The sequence below is a fragment of the Dipodomys ordii genome, unplaced genomic scaffold, assembly GCF_000151885.1.
Source record: "Dipodomys ordii isolate 6190 unplaced genomic scaffold, Dord_2.0 Scaffold96, whole genome shotgun sequence".
Taxonomy (NCBI): Eukaryota; Metazoa; Chordata; class Mammalia; order Rodentia; family Heteromyidae; genus Dipodomys; species Dipodomys ordii.
In genome coordinates, this window is record NW_012267312.1 from 4,539,949 (window position 1) to 4,556,004 (window position 16,056).

The window sequence follows — 16,056 nt, forward strand, 5'->3', positions numbered from 1 at the left end:
TAAATGATATTGTATTATGAAGTTAGCTGATTGGGGGGGGGGAGACCAGTCGTGGGGCCTGAACTCTGGGCCTGGGCACTGTCCCTCAGCTCTTCAGCTCAAGGCTAGCGCTCTACCCCTTGAGCCACAGCGCCACTTCCAGCTTTTTTTCTTTTTGCTTATGTGGTTCTGAGGAATTGAATCCAAGGCCTCATGCATGCAAGGCAAGCACTCTACCACTGAGCCACCTTCCCAACCCTGAAGTTAGCTGATTTTGATCATAGATAATAGTTAACAAAAAGAATACCTCCTTTCAGTCAATACACACTGAAGTACATGGGAAGAAAGAAAAATGATCATAAATATGACACAATGTAGTTAGGGTGGATATGGATAAAAAAAAACTTGTTGAGCTTTTTGGTGCTATTCTTGTAACTTTTCTGTGTGTTTTAAATAAAATCTTAATTTAAAATTTACTGGTATAAATTGTTTTAGCACAATGCACTCAAACAAAGAGTTGTCTTTCTTGTAAAGGAGAAATGAAATAGAATGAAAGTGATTTGCTTTGTAAAAATCACTAATTTTCTAAAATTTATATTTCTCTAAAAGTACACCATGAAAAACCAGAGTTAATGTTTTAAATACATTAACCATACTGTATTCTATACATTCTACAATATTTAGTACAAGTGGTTAAGGCTCTAAATAACAGGTAAAATTAACAAATACTTTTTTAATCTACTTAGAATACATAATAGCTTGATTATCTTAGGAATATGGCTATTTAACACAAAGTCACTTATGTTAAACAAACCTGTACATTCACCCAGATATTAACATAATACCAGGAGAATCAATTTACAATGAGACACAAGCTATATCTGATTATATATCTGTTGTCACTCATTTTAGCACCTGATGTTATTTTTGTGGTGCCCAGGACTGGATCTTTATACAATGGCTACCTTTGGTACAATTTCCAACTGGGCTGGAACTTTAAGAGTACCACTTCTAGCTTTTTGCTGGTTAGTTGGAGATGAGTCTCATGTACCTTTTCTACTCAAGCTGGCTTCAAACCATGATCCTCAGATCTCAGCCTCCTGAATACATAAGATTACAGGCCTGAGCCATCAGGGCCTAGTACAAAAGTAAATTTTAACTGATAGCAATGCACACACTTTGGGAATGCCTGCTTTAGATATATACCCAAAAGGTAGGCAAACCTGTGAAAATGTTTTCACATGCCAGTATATTTTTTCTTTATTTTGAAATAACGGAAAATTAATTCAAGCCAGTTTCTCTGGCTTCTTCAAAGGTATAAACTATCTTTTTACACTGTGTTCAATATTGCCCTGTATGATTTTTTCCAAAAAATAAAACCATTGGTAACATTTTAATACTAAATTGCCTTTTCCCCCATAAGGAAAACTAAAAAGAGATATAATAATAAACATAACATGTATTAAAAATCACATTGGGAAGTTAATATACAAGAAGAAAGCTGCTAAATGCTCATCAGAAAACACAACTTTCTAAACCTTTTGTCAGTTAAGTCAGCAGTGAAGCAACACTTAGCTCCAAACAGGGCATCTGCCAGCTTACTCATCATGTCACCATGTCCTCTCAGTCAAAGTTGCCCTGGGCAGAGGCAGGCAGTGACATACTTAAAAGCCACCACCATCTCCTCTCCCTCTCTCCCTCCCCTCCTCCCCCTCCTTCCACTCTTTGTTTGCCCCTTCCTCCCCTCTTTCTCCTCCTTTCCCTTTCCCCCTCCTCCTCCCCCTCTTCCCCATTTTCTTCCTCCCTTCCTCCCTACTCCCTCCTCTACCTCCTCCCCCTTCTCCTTGCCTCCTCCCCTCCTCCTCTTCCTCCCCCCTCCTCCTCCTCCTCTTCCTCCTCCTCCTTTTTACTGTGTGTGGTGCTAGAAATCAAAACCATCTGTCATTGTGTTCTGACCTAACAATGTTCTTATAAAAGAGCTCTCTTTCTCCCTCTTTTTTCTCTCCCTCTCCCCCTCCCTCTCCTTCCTATCCTACCTCTGTATATATAGAAAATCTCCAGTATATGGCTGGATAAAATAATGAGCTACAAGATAATGGGATTTGAATGTGAGAAGACTCCTGGATACTCATACTTTAAAGGTGAGAATAAGTCAAGAACACACTGATTTTGTTCATAATCAAATATCTTTACCAAATAGACAAGTCAAACAGGAAAATAATAGTAAATGTGATATAAAGGCTCTGTTATTGACTGTCCAGGTGGCTCAGGGTAAATCTTGGTGGTCTTGGAGACAGTCTCTGGTTACTTCTCTTTCTTCCTGAGGGACAGCTGGCTGAAGAGGTATTGAACTAGGGTGTCTCCAAGAGCCCACATGTTGTGCAGATTAGTCAGGATACTGTCTTAATTCCTCGAGGGTGTCCAGCTGCTGTTGAAGGCAATGATGCTTCAAGAATTCACTAAGTTCTGTATCTCCTTTAATGGCAGCCAGATGATATAGCTCCATGAGGCTCTGTGTGATGGTCATTTCTAGATTAAAGGCATATTCCATCACCTGGAAGCTACCATGCCAGTTGTGATATCCAGACATGTCAATTTGGTTCAGCGAGATGTGGCTGCCACGCTGGTTCTGTATCCACAAGAGTTTCTCGGCATGCTGGGTCCACTTGTGCGACTGCCACAAGAAGAACCATGAAAAGTGGCCCAAAGCCACCTCCTCTCGATCACAGTAAAATGCCATAGAGAGGTACATGTAGGCTGCATACAGTTGTAAGTGAATCTGGTTGTTGATTGCAGCTTCACATTCTTGGCAGTAGTTGTTCTGAACCTGAGAAGCGTCACCATGGCCATTGGGGGTGGGAATGGAATAGCCAATGATATCGGCAACATAGAAAAGGTAAGTGATCTGCAGAGCAGGCAGTGGTGGCGCTGATGGCACCTGGGCCCTCTTGGGAAGCCCATGGTTAGTGAGTAAAGGACCATGGAGTCGAACAGTGTGCTCCTGGCAAAGAGGTTTGAGTTATTGAAGTAGAGGTGGTAACCTAGCAACAATTCCATTGAGGAAGGGGTCAGGAATATAATTAGTTCCAGAAATTTACTAGGTCACAATCTTGACTGACCTATGGGGGGTTTCTTACTTTTGGGGGAGTGAATTGATGATCATGGTTGTTTTTAGTGCTGGTCTTGTGGTTTGAACCTGGGTGCTGTCCCTGAGCTTTTTTGCTGAAGGTTAGTTAGTGCTTTATCACTTGAGCTACAGCTCTACTTCCAACTTTTTGGTCTTTAATTGGAGATAAAGAGTTTCGTGTATTTTTTTTTAACTCAAACTGAATTAGAACAGTGATCCTCAGGGCTCAGAGTCCTGAGTGCCTAGGATTCAAGCTGTGGGCCATCAGCTCGCAGTCCCTATATAATATTTTTAAAATTCATTTATGAATAAATACTAACTTTTTGAGTTTGTCACCTGTTTCTTTAAGGAATTTGTTTGAATATTTCCCAAATATGATTTCACTAAAGGCAGTGCCTATTTGCGATGTTTCATGCAGCTTTATTTGAATGTCAGCTCTTTCTAGTGAGTTCATCTACATTACTAGCCCTACTGAGGGAGGGGTCAGAGGTCACAATGCGAGTGCTGAATTTCATCAACAACCCAAGCCACTCCACACTGCTCTCTTGATTTTTTTATTGTAAAAATACTGTACAGAGGGGTTACAATTACATAGGCAAGATAATGAGTACATTTCTTATCAAGCATTGTAGCCTCCTCCTTTGTTTCCCCTTCCCATCCCTTCCCATCCTCCCCCTGCCCCCCCACCCAATCCTCCTCTCCCCCCCACCAAAGTTGTAAAGTTTGTTTTTCCACGTAACGGCTTGTACATCTCATTGTTGCAATGGATCCACCTGTATCCCTATTTAAATGATTTTTTCCCTTCCCCTCTACAAATTATACCAACCTCAAATACAGTGAAAGCAGGGGTTATACCATGGGGGATCTCTTGATTTTTATATTTTTAAAGTTATATGTGAATACAAACATCAGCTTCCTTCTGTAAACGATTTCTGACAGAAACATGCTTTAGCTACATTCCTAAGGAAGGTACTATTGACCATATGAATGTATACTTCAACTTCCTCAGTAATTTCACAGTAATCCTTATTTCTATTTTTATTCTTTAATTACATTTCATTCTATGAGCCTTATCAGTAGTAATATACACAATCCTTAATCAGTTTTGTAAATATATACATATGTGTATTTATTGATTAATATGAAAATTAGGCTAATACAGCACTTAGCTCATTGACTAACAATAATATATAATAACTATTTGTAAAAGATTGTCCTTAACAAGCTTATCTACTCATATGAAAGCTTATTTTAGCTTTTTTAAGTTTAGACTTACACAATAGTTCTAAATATACTAGATAGTTCTAGAATATACTATAAATTTTATTCCCTGCCTTTTCATATTTAGCTGACTCCTGATATCTCTTCTTATTCAATTTCTGGTGAACGTATTAGTTAAGGTAGCTCTAAAATAGGAATATCGGGGCTGGGAAGGTGGCTCAGTGGTAGAGCACTTGCCTTGCATGCATGAGGCCCTGGGTTCGATTCCTCAGCACCACATAAGCAAAAAGAAAAAAGCCAGAAGTAGCGCTGTGGCTCAAGTGGTAGAGTGCTAGCCTTGAGCTGAAGAGCTGAGGGACAGTGCTCAGGCCCAGAGTTCAGGCCCCATGACTGGACCCCCCCAAAAAAAATAAAATAAAATAGGAATATCATTTTTTTTGCCAGTTCTGGAGTTTGAACTCTGGGCCTGAGCACTGTCTCACTTAAGTCACACTGCAACTTCCAGCTTGTTCTGAATAGTTTATTGGAAATAACAGTCTCATGGACTTTCTTGCCCAGGCTAGCTTCAAACCATGATCTTCAGATCTCAGCCTCCTGAGTTGCTAGGATTACAGATGTGAGCCCCAGGCACCCAGCAAAAATATGAATATCTATAAAAATCAATACTTCATCCAGGAGCAGGTGGTTCATGCCTGTAATCCTAGCTAGTCAGCAGACTGAGATCTGAGGATCTCAGTTCAAAGCTGACCTAGCAGGGAAATCTGTGAGTCTCATCTCCAATTAACCACCAAAAACAATAAAAGCCAAATGGAGCTGTGGCTCAAACGGTAAAGCTGTAGCCTTGAGTACAAAAAGCTCAGGGATAGTACCCAGGCCGTGAGTTCAAGCCCTAGGGCCGGCACACAAAGAAGGAACCAGTAAGCCTAAGATTCATCCACAAAAGGGACTAAACTTCAAAAAGTAGCTTAACAAAGATTTATATAGATATTTATTATATTATTTCCCTGAATCATTACATGATTTCAAATATGTTTGTACCTTCTCTCTTAAAAAAATCAAATTCAGGTTCCTAAGTTATGTCTACTTGTTGTATTTCAGGTCTTTCTTTCTTCCTTCCTTCTTCCTTCCTTCCTTTCTTTCTTTCTTTCTTTCTTTCTTTCTTTCTTTCTTTCTTTCTTTCTTTCTTTCTTTCTTTCTTTTCTTTTCTTTCTTTCTCTTTCTCTTTCTTTCTGTCTTTCCTTCTTCCTTCCTTTCTTTCTTTTTGTTGGTCGTGGGGCTTGAACTCTGGGTCTGGGTGCTGTCCCTCAGTTCTTCAGCTCAAGGCTAGTGCTCTATCACTTTATTCACAACACCATTTCGTTTTCTGTTGATTTATTGGAGATAAGAGTCTCCTGGACTTTCCTGTCTTGGCTAGATTTCAACTACGAGCCTCAGATCTCAGCCTCCTGAGTAACTAGGATTACAGATGTAAGCTACCAGCACCCAAGTCATTTCTTTTTTTTTTCTTTTTTTTTCCCATTGTAGAGTTTGAACTCTGGGCTTAGGTGCTGTCCCTGAGTTGTTAATTAGAGATAAGATTCTCAAGGACTTTCTTGTTTGGGCTGGCTTCAAACTACTATCTTCAGATCTCAGCCTCCCGAATAGCTACAATTACTTGACTTTATTTTTCTAAAATGCATGAATTTGATGCCAGTTATTTAAGAAGATATCTTTTGTTAAGACAATCTCAATAGATCAAATATTACTCCTTTTGTGTGTGTGTGTGTGTGTGTGTGTGTGTGTGTGTGTGTGTGTGTGTGTGTGTATGTGCATGGGTTAACACATAATTTCTCAAAAGGTAACATATTTTAAGTGGATTAGTTTTTGCCCCTAAACAAAAAATGTCTTTTTTTCCTTTCTATTCAGTTGTTTTCTGATTTCTTTCTTTTTTCTCTCTCTATTCCTTCCTTCCTTACTTTTTCTTTCTTTCTAACCTGGTCTCACTATGTAGGCTATGTTTAAATTTGCAATCCTCCTGACTCCTAAATGCTAAGAATATAGGCATGTGCCAGCACTCATCCGTCTGCAGCTCTCATTTGTCAAATACATTTTTTCATAAGTAACAGCTAAAATTGATTGTGATACAGTTGGAGACTATCACATTGTACTAATGTCATCAAAAGCTTTTCTCCACTTGGTTTCTTTCCTTTCTACCTTTGTAATAACATTCTTCCTGCTCTCCCTTTCTCTCCCTTAGCTTTTTAACAATGACTGAAAGTGTTTAAAAGAGAAAAGATGTCTTTGATTCACAATTTCAGAGTTTCAGCCCATGATCAGCTTGGTGGGGCAGAACGTCAAGCTGGTGCAATGCTGCTCATCTCATGGCAGCTGGAAAGCAGAAAATGAGACAAAAGAGTTAGGGAAAAGTTACTGCTCCCAAGGAGATATCCCCATTGACCTGCTTCCTCTATAAACCTCTACCAACTAAAGTTTCCAGCCCCTCCCAAAACAGCACCCCTAGCTGGGGACCGAGAACAAAGTCATCCTTTAATTCTTACCAATATGTGTTTATGTTTGATCATACAGTTTCCATTGTATAGATGAGAAGACAAACTCCATGAAATGCAATGTTGCATAACCCAAAAGTGGAAAAGCATTTCTGACTCCATATATGCTAACGTCCCTGTGAAAGGTACGTGTTAATTAATGAACTATTGCAATGAGGAAAGTATAGTTTATATGTTCTACTTTTCGTGAGACAGGATACTTAAATCTGTTACTCGATTCCAGTGAATTACTACTGTTTGATTTACTTGATTTTAAAAAAAAGATAAATTCATTAATATATGCACTGAAATAAAATTTGAGTGCCTATTTTTCTTTAAATGAGCTATTTTTTATTAAGATGCAACAATATAAGCAGAGTATTAGCAGACACAATAGCACATATATTGTTGAAAGTAAATGAAACATTGTTCCTTTGGGATGTGGTTACAGTAAAAAAGATGAGAAAAGTATATGTGAATAGTTAACCCTATCAGCCTGGCACAAATAGGAATATTGATATCCCCGCAAAGGGAAAAGGAGAGGATGTTCACCACCAAGGACCATTGGAGTTTTCACACCAATGCTGACCCATGCTAGTAGAGCTGCTCTGAGTTCATGTTGCTAAGAGATGGTATTGGCATTCTATCACCTTCACCCCAGATTCATTACATACCCCATCAAAACTAGTTCCATTACTGTCACCAACATACCCAGACCCCAGATCTTAGTGCTGTCAATGTTCTATTTATTCCTCTACCCTAGAAACCAATCCTTGCCATAAGTGTGCATGATTAGAAACTAAAAACTCCTTCTGCCTATGCCTATTCCACAGACACCAGCATAAGTCCTATGTCCACTCACTCCTTGTGGCCCAGACCCAGAGGAATCCCTTAGATCTTTTCTTGTGGACTCCAGAAGGGCTTCTGCTATTAGAAACACACAATAGCGCTGGACAACAAAGTCTTTAGCACTTTGGACTGACGTTCTCTGATGACAGACTTTCTTGGAGCCCTCAATACTACTCACACTAAGATTTCAAAAATGGAGTTGATCAAGAAGTAAAATGCAGAACATCTGAAGTTATGCAAAGCGTTATAAAAATAACAAAGAAAGAAAATCAGTGACAAAACCCAGATTTATAAGCCACTATTAAATGGATTATTATATACCTTCCTGGAGTCATAGAAAAGAGAAAAAAATATAAAAAGCTTATTTCTTTTAAGAAATAATGCCAAAAAATTTCAGCAAGTTTAAGAGATAAACCATCTTCCAAATTATCAATTTAGCAACTTCAAAAATACCAAACCACAATCTAACTAAAAGAATAGACCAAAAATTGGGGAGAGCCATTGCCAGTGGCTCATGCCTATAATTCTAGCTACTCAGGAGGCTGAGAAGCCAGCTCAGGCAGGAAAGTTATAAGACTTTTAACTCAAACTATCAAAAAAATCTAGAAGTGGAACTTTGACTCAAATGGTAGCCTGCTAGCCTTGAGCATAGAGGCCCAGGGACAGAGCCTAGGCCTTGAGTTCAAGCCCCAGGACCAACATAACAAATGGTGGGAGATAACCTTTCCCCAAAAAATATTTTTAAACTCACAAACACAGACCTAGATTGCATGAAATTCTCAAGGGATTTTGTCACATTGAAATAAACATTCCAGGAAGTGGCACTGTGGCTCAAGCGGTAGGGCGCTCACCTTGAGCTGAGACAAGCACCCAAGCCCAGAGTTCAAGCCCCACAACCGACCAAAAAGAAAAAAGAAAGAAAACATTCCAAATAGCAACATAAAACATGCCACTAGCAAAAGCAAGTATAAAGACAAACAGATGAATGTAATACTTAAATGATGATGAGTTACTCAGTGTTAACTATAGCATAAATTTGAAAAGATAAAAATTTTAATAATTTTGCCAGACACCAATGGCTCATGCCTGTAATCCTAGCTACTCTGGAGGATGAGATCTGAGGATCACGGTTCAAAGCCAACTGGGACAGGAAAGTACATGAGACTTTTCAATTAATCACCAGAAAACTGGAAGTGGCGCTGTGGCTCAAGCTGTAGAACACTAGCCTTGAGCTGAAGAGCTCAGGAATAGTAACCAGGCCCAGAGTTCAAGCCCACAGCAGACAAAAAATATAATTTTTACACAATAGGGAAAGAAGCAAGCTCTGGGGTACAAGGACACAAGTAGTAGTGGGAGTTACAAAACTGATATTTAGTTTAAGTAGTTATTTAAAATAGATACTTGTGCTTATGACATGTCCCTAATTTCTTTCTGAATGTTCAGCACTCTAACCAACCCACTGTGGTGACCTACTCTGACCTTGTAGCACCGCTCATTGTGTCTCAATGATAAGCAGTGACCTCTTTCAGACACTGGGCATTGTCTATAGTGAACACAAACTGTCCGATTTGGGGTTCATATGTGTTTGGTTTGGCTGGCAGGGGTTTTAAGATTCAGCAGATATTTTAATTGGGAGATTTAACATTTTAAAAATGAATATTTCCTTTGAAAACCAGAAGATTGAGCAATCCTTGGCTTGCATTCCCACATGATAGTGATTGGCTGGAGGTAAGTCATAGCTTTCCCCTATAGATGCTTTCCATCTTCGTGGCTTGCCTTATTCATTTTTATTACCTCCTTAGTCCCTGGGTAGATTTGACTTTGCAGTTTGTACTCAAAGATTAGGACAACTTCTGGGATGGTGTTTTAACTGATTGCTTTGGACACCCCCACTTCAATTTATTGAGGTATAATTGATAAGTAAAATATGTATCTATAAAATGTGCAACTTTAGAATGACAGTAAACCAAAAATAAGAATAGCCATAAAATTCTACCATTGGAGACATACTATAATATTCTGAATTTGGTATTTCTGTATATTGTTGAAAGTTCTTTTAAATGTCCAGTTCTTCATCATACTTAACTGTGTATTTTTATTTTCTTGGTAAACTATATAAGTTGATGCTCCACCAGAAAAAATTACATTGCATATATATATGGTCGTGCAGTTGTACTGTAGCATTAGTGTGGCCTTGTTTGTGGTCTATTGGATAAATGCCCAGGAGTAGAATTTCTGGGTCATAAGGGAGCTCTGGGTTTAGTCTTTTGAGGACCCTCTATACTGCTTTCCAGAGTGGTTGAACAAGTTCACATTCCCACCAACAGTGTAGTGGAGTTCTGTTTTGGTTATATCCCCACCAGCATCTGTTATTGTTAGCTTTCTTGATAATAGCCATTCTAAATGAGATAAAGTGAAATCTCAGTGTTGTTTTGATTTGTGTTTCTTTTATGGCCAGAGATGTCCAACATCTCTTCATGTGTCTATTATCCATTCTTTCTTCTTCTTTGAAGTCTCTAAATCTGTTCCAAGCTTCAGGGAATTTAATCGTAAAGGTATAAATGTGCATTCCCTACCCATTCCTAACTTTGTGGGATCTCTAAATTGTAATTCCAGAGTGAAAATACCTTGAAATAGGAGAGAACTTGGCTTTAGGGTTATCTGTTTTAAACTCAGTGCTTTAAAAGATATTCCTTTTCAGATATATATTGTTATTTTCACTTTGATTTCCCCCTACTTCAGCTTTACTATTGCATTATTAAAAGGTTTGTGTCTGCTTAGGAATATTAGAAATCTGTGGCATACAAAGTGTTGTTTTTTATGTTACTATAAAAGAATTAAATTAAAAATAAAATCCAGGAATATTCTCTAAACAAAGTATTCACTTTAATTTAAAGACATATACACTGCTTATCAAAGGGATAGGGAAAGATATTGCATGCAAATGATAACTGGAAGGTATCTGTTAAGGATGGCTATCCATAAAGCGAACAAAGTAGATTTTTAACTCTAAAACTGTCTCTAGAGACAGTCAAGGTCATTAGATATGAGTTAATTCAATAGCACAATTATCAATATATACACACTTAACATTAAAGCACCTAAACACATACATATTGACAGATTGAAGATAGAAACTGACAATAAAACCAGTCAGAGACTTCCAATATTCTACTTATAATAATGGAAAGAAATCCAAAGAGATAATAAAGGAAAAGGTGACTTGAACCATACTGCTAGTTAAGCAGGCACAACAGACATATAGAATTTTTGCAAAACAGCAAGATAATACAAATTATCTAGTGCATACAGGGCATTCTCCATATTAGGTCATAGAATAAGGCTTCATCAATTTAAGAAGTTGAAAATCACTAGAAATATCTTTGCTGAGTACAGTGAAATGAAACTTGAAATCAATATGGACATGAAGAATAGAAATTTATGGATATTAGAAGCTAAGCAACACACTTGAATAATTCTTGAATAAGAGTAAACCAAAAGGAGATTTGAAAAGTACTTCAAGGCAAGCAAAAAGTGAAAATAAAATATAAAAAATAAATACAACAAAAATAGTAATAAGAGAAAAGTTTAATAATTGCTCATTCATGTTTAAAAGCATTGGGTATTGAATTATAGATATTGTCCACCAAAAATGTATACTTATGGTAGGAATCTCATCGTATATCCAGATAACCATTTAAAGTGAGAGCTGGAACTTGTCATCGTGACTAGAACACCATCTAGTCATCATCGTCATCATCGTCGTCGTCATCATCGTCATCCGCATATTTCAGTTCATGAGCTCTTACTGCTCTCGGGATAGGAGTATTAACATCATGGTAATCCCATCCTTTCCTGAAGAAAAACTTCTCAAGGATAGCTGGCATACTGTAGCCTTTGCTCATTATGAAATCCTTGAATGCAATTGTTCCATAAAGTTCATCAATGATATCTGGGGGATAAGGTTTCTCAACGAAGGCCTTGGGGTCAATCAGAGGCTCATCATTTACTAGCTTTTTCCACAATTCAGGCCTCAGGTACCAAGCTCCATACCTTATCTTCACCCAGCGGGATTTATACGGATCAGGTGGCTTCCGGCGTCTCCTATCAAAGCTTGTTTCCTGGAGGGAGAATCTTATCTGCTTCACTCTGCTTAGTTTCCTGCAGTACCTGAGCTCTACAGGAATCAGGTTTACTTTCTTGATGCAGGAATCCGTATAGGTTGGTTTGCACTCAAACTCCACACCAAATTGATCTGTTACCATGTTTTCATTAATGTCCAAGTCTCCAAGACTCTGAACCCATTTGCAGAAATCATAGACTCCTTTGGGTATGTATCTCCGCATAGCAGCTTCAACCAACTCCTTTGAGATTCGCCTTTTCCTCATAGGCAAAAGATCTGGATGGCCACCAGGAACCCTGGGAGGTTCCAGGAGCATTTTCATATCTTTAGAGAGTTTTGGTGACTTAAAGGATTTCTCTATTTCCATTCTTTTCTTGCCGTTCTCACAATAATCCCACGTACTCTCCAGTTTCCTTTCAGGGTCCAGCAATTCCAGCACCTCCAGTAAGAGCTCTTCAGATATGTTATCTTCCAAATTTGGGTAGAGAGCCAAGGGATGCTTCTGGCTTATTTGGGCTTCGATGGCTTTCACGAATGCCCTGCGTGCTTGCTGGGCTTGAGAGAGTGACGAATACAACGTTGCACTCTTGGGCATCTTCGTGGGATCCCTGGGCTGGTATATGCGACTAATCATTGGGAGAAAGGCCTCCTTGGATCCTGGAATTATCAGATCTTTACAGGATGGACAGCCTCTCCTGAAGTCATCTTGCCCTTTCTTCAGAAATAGCCATCTTCGGCCTTCCAGGGAAGAGGGAGCCCTGAGAATCTCCTCGTGGGCTATGACAATACATTTGGAAGATGGCTTGTCAGTGGGCCAACGCTTGTGGACTGTGCTTGGGGGCATTGGCCTTAGTACCCATGGCTGCAAGGAACATCTCCGAGTGTGTTCTGCCATACTGGCTTTCCATTAACTCGGTGGTTTGTTTCCCTGAAGCCACTGGGGTCGCTAGGAAACCCGTCCCGGGTCCTAACTGTCAGGAATTCTCTCCTGCTCCCTCTCCTGTATAGGCAGGTACTTGGAGAGCCCCTCCCCCACCTTCCATGTTCATCCTGTAGATACAACATATGCTTTATTTGGACTATTGCTTTTTTTGATAAACGTTTGGGTTGTTTCCTGGTTTGGCCTGTTACAGATAAATTTTCTATTAGCAGCTGTGTTCACATCTGTATGTGCATATATACTCATTTCTCTTGGGTAAACTTCAGCTAGGAGGGGTCAGGAGAGGCATGTTGAACATTTTTTAAACTACCATCAAACTTTTCATCACCAAAAATTCTCTAGTGCACAAATGCCAAAGTAAATGTCATTCCCCAACCATAGCCTGACATGTCTTTTAAAGCCTGGTGCTGGAGGCTCACACCTGTAATCATAGTCATTGAAGAGGCTGAGATTTGAGGATCATGATTCAAAGCTAGATCAGGCAGAAAAGTCCCTCAGACTCTCATCTCCAATAAACTACCAGAAAACCAGATGTGGTGCTGTTGTTCAAGGTGATAGACTGCTAGCCTAGAGCACAAGAGCTCAAGGATAGCACCCAGGCCCTGAGGTCAAGCTCCAAGGTCAGAAAAAAAAAGTCGGGTGCAGGTGGCTCAGGCCTATAATTCTAGGTACTCAGGAGGCTGAGAGCTGGGGATTGTAGTTCAAAGCCATCCTATGCAGGAAAGTTCCTGAGACTCTTATCGCCAATTAATCACTAAAAATGCCAGAAGTGGATGTGGCTCAAATAGTAGAGCACTAGCCTGAAGCAAAATAGCTCAGGGACACTGCCCTGAACTCTAGGACTGGAATAAATTTTTTTATCCATCTCATATTTTTAGGTTCCTACTTTGTGCCTGTCCTCTGTTTTCAAATTACAATTACAATTTAAATTATCATGTTTTTCTTAAAATGAAAATTATAGATTTTTTTTGCCTTTTTTGAACACTAGGGCTTGAACTCAGGGCCCTGGGCTTTCCCTAGTCTTTCTTATTCACCACTGGGCACTCTACCATTTGAACCAATTTCTCACCCAACTTTTTGCTAGTTCATTAGAGATGGAACCTCTCAGACTTTTTTTTCAGGGTGGATTAAAACCATGACTCTCATTCTTAGCTTCCTAAGTATTAAGATTATAGGCATGGGCTACATCTGACTGGCCAAAAATAAAACAACAACAACAAACAAACAAACAAAAAATTTTAAAGCAAGAGGGAAGATCTAATATCTAAAGGTCATGCATTTATAATTTCTTTTTTTGTCAGTCGTGGGGCCTAAACTCTGAGCCGGGGCGCTGTCTCTCAGCTTTTCAGCTCAAGGCTAGTGCCCTACCTCTTGAGCCACAGTGCCACTTCCAGCTTTTTCTGCTTATGTGGCCTTGAGGAATCAAACCCAAGTCCTCATGCCTGCAAGGCAAGCACTCTACCACTGAGCTACCTTCCCAGCCCTATAATTATATTTCTAAGTTCCTGACCCCCAAGGCAAAGCAAATACACGTATGTGGGAAGGAAACAAATGCATAAGCTTTGATTTTGGTGTGTTTTTCCCCAGAGACCCTGAATATATGTTAACCCAGCATTGTTGCTAAAGTTTGGATCAGGACACCCCATCCCCCATCCACCTTGGCAATTCTGCCCAGATTGTGATTTCTTTATGCAGTGATAAAAGGAAAAACTAGAGTGAATCTTGCAGATCCTGCATAAACCATCAGGTAAATATGCTTTCTGGTTTTGTCATTAGTATGCAGAGTGCATACAGTTTCACACATAGGCAAGTGCCAGGAATCCTCACTTAGAATCTTTATATATCTCGTTGCTAAAGTAATCTATATTGACATTTATAGATTTATTTTTAAATCTGAAAGAAGACAACAAATGCAAAAGTATAATTGAGAATTTATATATGAAATTTATATATGAAAAAGAATCAGTGCTGAAGTCACTAATTTTATTTCTGAGAATATAATTCAAAAAATACATGTTATTTAATCTTATTGCTATAGGAATTACACATGAGTTTACCCATTTGCACTGTGCATCTGAAAGCATTTTAAAAAGTAATTTCATTGGCTTGGTAGTTTAGGGAAGCAAATTAGTAACAATTCCAATTGCCAACTATGGCCTTCATAAGATACTCACATAAAAATAGTATATAGTATAGAGGAGGAAAAAGGATAAAGAAAATTCCCCAGGACTGAAGAGAAATAAAGATGTAAAAATCTAGGGTATTATGTGGTGTTAGGTTAAATCAAAATACTGCTCTTACTTTAGTACATTTATTGCATTTATTATATCTTAGCTCTCATGGTCAAGAAAGTCTTTGCACATAATAGCTTATAACTAACAGTGTTCCTTCTCTAGAGAGAAGTTAACAAGAAAGCCTTAAAAGTAAGCATTGCTTGACTTTGCAAGTACTTTCATCTCCTAAGTCTAGTCCAGTGCTCTTAATCTGATACCTTACCTCAAGGAGTATATAATCATAAAATGAAAAAAATCATTTGCTTTCTATTACCATAACCTACCTTCTAGTTTTTAATACTTATAACCCCTAACCATTATTATTTATCTGGTTGGCTTCTCTTTTAGTCAATTGTTTCATAACATATCTGTGACAAATACCTAAGAAAACAACTTTAAAAAAGAAAGATACATTTACCTCACAGTTAGAGGGGTCTCAGGCCATGATTGCCTCGTTCCGTTATTTGTGGGCCTGTGGTAAGGAAGAGCACCATAGTGAAGAGGGTATTGTGGAGTAAAGCTGCTCATCTCATAGTGGCTAGGGAGGAGAGAGCGAAGGGGAGAGAAAATGGAAGGAAGGGTGAGAGTGGGAGATGGAGGAGACGGAGAGAGAAAGGGAGAGAGAAGGAGAGAGAGAGGGAGAGGGGGGCAGGATGGGTCTATGTCCAATGTATACCTTCAAAGGTCTGCCTTGCCCTCAGCAAACCAATTCCTCCAGCTTGGTCTCACCTTCCACAGTGGCAGTTCTACCACTTCCTAATAATCTATTCACATTTTGAATCTATCAGTAGCTTAACCTGCTGATTAAGCTGGAGCCATTATGATCTAATTGACTCTAGAAACACCCTGACAGATACTCCCAGGGGAGTGCTTTTCTAATCTACTCTTGATACAATCCTGTTGGCAATCAAGATTAAAAAGCACAGCTTCCTTTTAGCCTTTCTCAAATCTCTCCAACAGATCCTTCATAATGACTTTATTGTGTATCTGTGCAGAACCAAGACCCTTCATGTTATGCT

General features: G+C 39.0%; 2 protein-coding genes across 2 annotated transcripts; both read right to left on the reverse strand.

Moving 5' to 3' along the window:
- Window positions 1–2,283: 2,283 nt before the first annotated feature.
- On the reverse strand, window positions 2,284–9,197 carry LOC105993457 (ferritin heavy polypeptide-like 17). Its single transcript, XM_013026729.1, is given in 4 exon segments — window positions 2,284–2,373; window positions 2,375–2,980; window positions 7,715–7,880; window positions 9,181–9,197. Coding segments are annotated over 4 exon segments (879 nt in total).
- Window positions 9,198–11,441: 2,244 nt separating this feature from the next.
- LOC105993458 (protein FAM47B-like) lies at window positions 11,442–12,719 on the reverse strand. The gene has a single exon (XM_013026730.1). It carries the CDS (start codon window positions 12,717–12,719, stop codon window positions 11,442–11,444), a length of 1,278 nt encoding a protein of 425 aa, XP_012882184.1.
- Window positions 12,720–16,056: the final 3,337 nt, after the last annotated feature.